We start from the raw sequence: 2102 nt of genomic DNA, 5'->3' as shown, positions 1-2102 counted from the left end.
GAAGGAAGGAAGTGCACCAGGAGGAGCTACTTGAAAACACACGACATATGTTCATGCTGACGTTTAAGCCGCATCGCCAAGAGCAACACCTCTAGAGTACAATCCCTAGAGGTACTAATTTAATCGTCGGACATCCTGTTGGAACATGCTGAAGCAGCTCAAGGGAGGTACCTGGCAAGGTCTTTCGATATCCACTCAACCACACAGCCACCCTGTGGTGAGCTCAGAATATAATCCTTTCATCGCCAGTTGTCCCCAATTTCCCCCTTCGAGGGCTTGTGAAACACTGTCAGGTTGGTTGAAACCTATGACGGATCTGAAATTGGAAGGGAAATGTTGTTTTACTTGTGCGCTCCTGTTTGTGGCATGTGCAAATCTTCCCACATCGTCAGGACGATTAAAGAAAGATGTCTCAGTGATCAGTGACATTTCAGGTGTTTCTTGGGGAGCTCCTTTGCCAGCTGGTCTCTCTGGGGTCCGTAAATGCAGTTGGCGTTCCAGGAGAACCACGTGATGATGGAGATGATGGTGGACTGGAGGAGCAGCATCACTCCATAGGTGGAAGCCACCGTAGGTCCAGGCAGGCGGGAGAGAGTGGCGGGGGGTAGCAGCAGAGTCGGGCTGAGCAGGATGGCTTTCACCTCGGCCTTGATCATGTGGAGTTCGTCGAGGATAGACAGAAACGTGCAACAGTGGAACCACTGGTGGCTGTGCCCCCAGATGTCGAAGCAACCCGGGGCAAGCCGCTCTGGGAATTTGCTGATGTTGAAGATGGCTGACACCAGCAGCCAGAGACAGTGGCGATAGAAGAAGATGGAGGTGGAGGTGGAAGCTGCAAAGGAGGAGGAGGCGGGGGAATAAGGCGATCTGGTGAGGAGGCGGAAGAAGACCGGCGTGGAGGAGACGAGGAACGGGAGGAGAAACACGAGGGTTCGGATGACATACCGATGCTTCCTCCACCTCTGGCGGGTATTGCAGCAAGATAAAACGCAAATGATCGCTACGATACATGCACATGGGATGTAGAAGGTTTCAAAGAACACACTGAAATCTGGGATTGCATAGGATGACGCAAGAGCCTCTGCAGGTTCATGTTTCAGGGCCATATGGGATCCATTGTGGCCTCCCGTCTCAACTATCCCTGCGCGAGGGTGGATGTAATAGTAGTACGCCAGCGATGAGCCAACTGTGTAGGAGCTGATAGTGCCATAATCCACAAAAAAGCAGACCTCTCTGACCACCAGAGACATTGAGTTGAGGAGGTGGGCCATGCTGCTCGCCATCAGCAGACAGAACACCCCGATGTAGTAGTTCCACAGCGGATAGAAGAAGGGAGCATCACAATGCGGCGCGCCCTCCCAACCAAACGCCTCTACGAAATAGTAGGAAAAAATAAATACTGGCAGGAAGTGTGTCCAGAAGTTGCCCGTTTCGTTGGTGGGCCTGAACGCCGACAGTAAGCAGTCCCTCAGGCTGTAGTTTGGGAAGCGGTAGCCCGTCAGGATGAAGTTCTCTATGACCCGGGGAGGCACGTCCGTGTGCCTCAGAAGAGGTAACGGCTGGCCGCACTTCAGAAGCATGACGGGGGACAGTTTTTGTTGCTGACAGCAACTAAAGTCCGCATGAACTCTTCCTGCTTCAGGCTTTTATTGCTCGGCTGTTGACTTTATTGCTGATCACAGCACGCTCAGTGATCACAACCGTGCAATCTCTTACTCACGAGCAGATAAGGCGTCTGCAGGCTGAGCCTCCAGCTTGAAAAGACCCTTTGGGCTCTGTTCTTCTTTGGACCTTTGATCCCAGCTCCACTGCGGGGGCCTCTACACTGCCCACTAATCCAAAGAGCGGAGCCGCTGTATAGTCCACTCGTATGCAGCGTAGTATCCTAAAGCCTCAGACCACCTGTTTTGTTCATTTTGACTTCTGGTTTCCTCTTGAGCGTTACATAAGGTCTGAAAACATCCAGCACCCTGGGCTTTTACTGCTGATTATCCCGCTCCCTTACTTCACACAGGACATGGTCTACACACATGATGGTTTCTTCAGACACATCCACAGCAGCTATCTTGTTAAGCATAGTTCTGCAGCGCCAAATAAAAACG

The 2102-nt window shown here is 51.9% G+C and overlaps 1 protein-coding gene across 1 annotated transcript; it reads right to left on the bottom strand.

Annotated features, from left to right (window-relative positions):
• Positions 1 to 381: 381 nt before the first annotated feature.
• Positions 382 to 1580, bottom strand: paqr9 (progestin and adipoQ receptor family member 9). Its single transcript, XM_070854958.1, has one exon. The coding sequence runs from the start codon at positions 1578 to 1580 to the stop codon at positions 420 to 422; it is 1161 nt and encodes a 386-aa protein (XP_070711059.1). The 3' UTR covers positions 382 to 419.
• Between the last annotated feature and the right edge of the window lie 522 nt (positions 1581 to 2102).

The sequence above is a fragment of the Pempheris klunzingeri genome, chromosome 23 (assembly GCF_042242105.1).
Source record: "Pempheris klunzingeri isolate RE-2024b chromosome 23, fPemKlu1.hap1, whole genome shotgun sequence".
Taxonomy (NCBI): domain Eukaryota; kingdom Metazoa; phylum Chordata; class Actinopteri; order Acropomatiformes; family Pempheridae; genus Pempheris; species Pempheris klunzingeri.
This window is presented reverse-complemented; position numbering and strand designations above follow the sequence as displayed.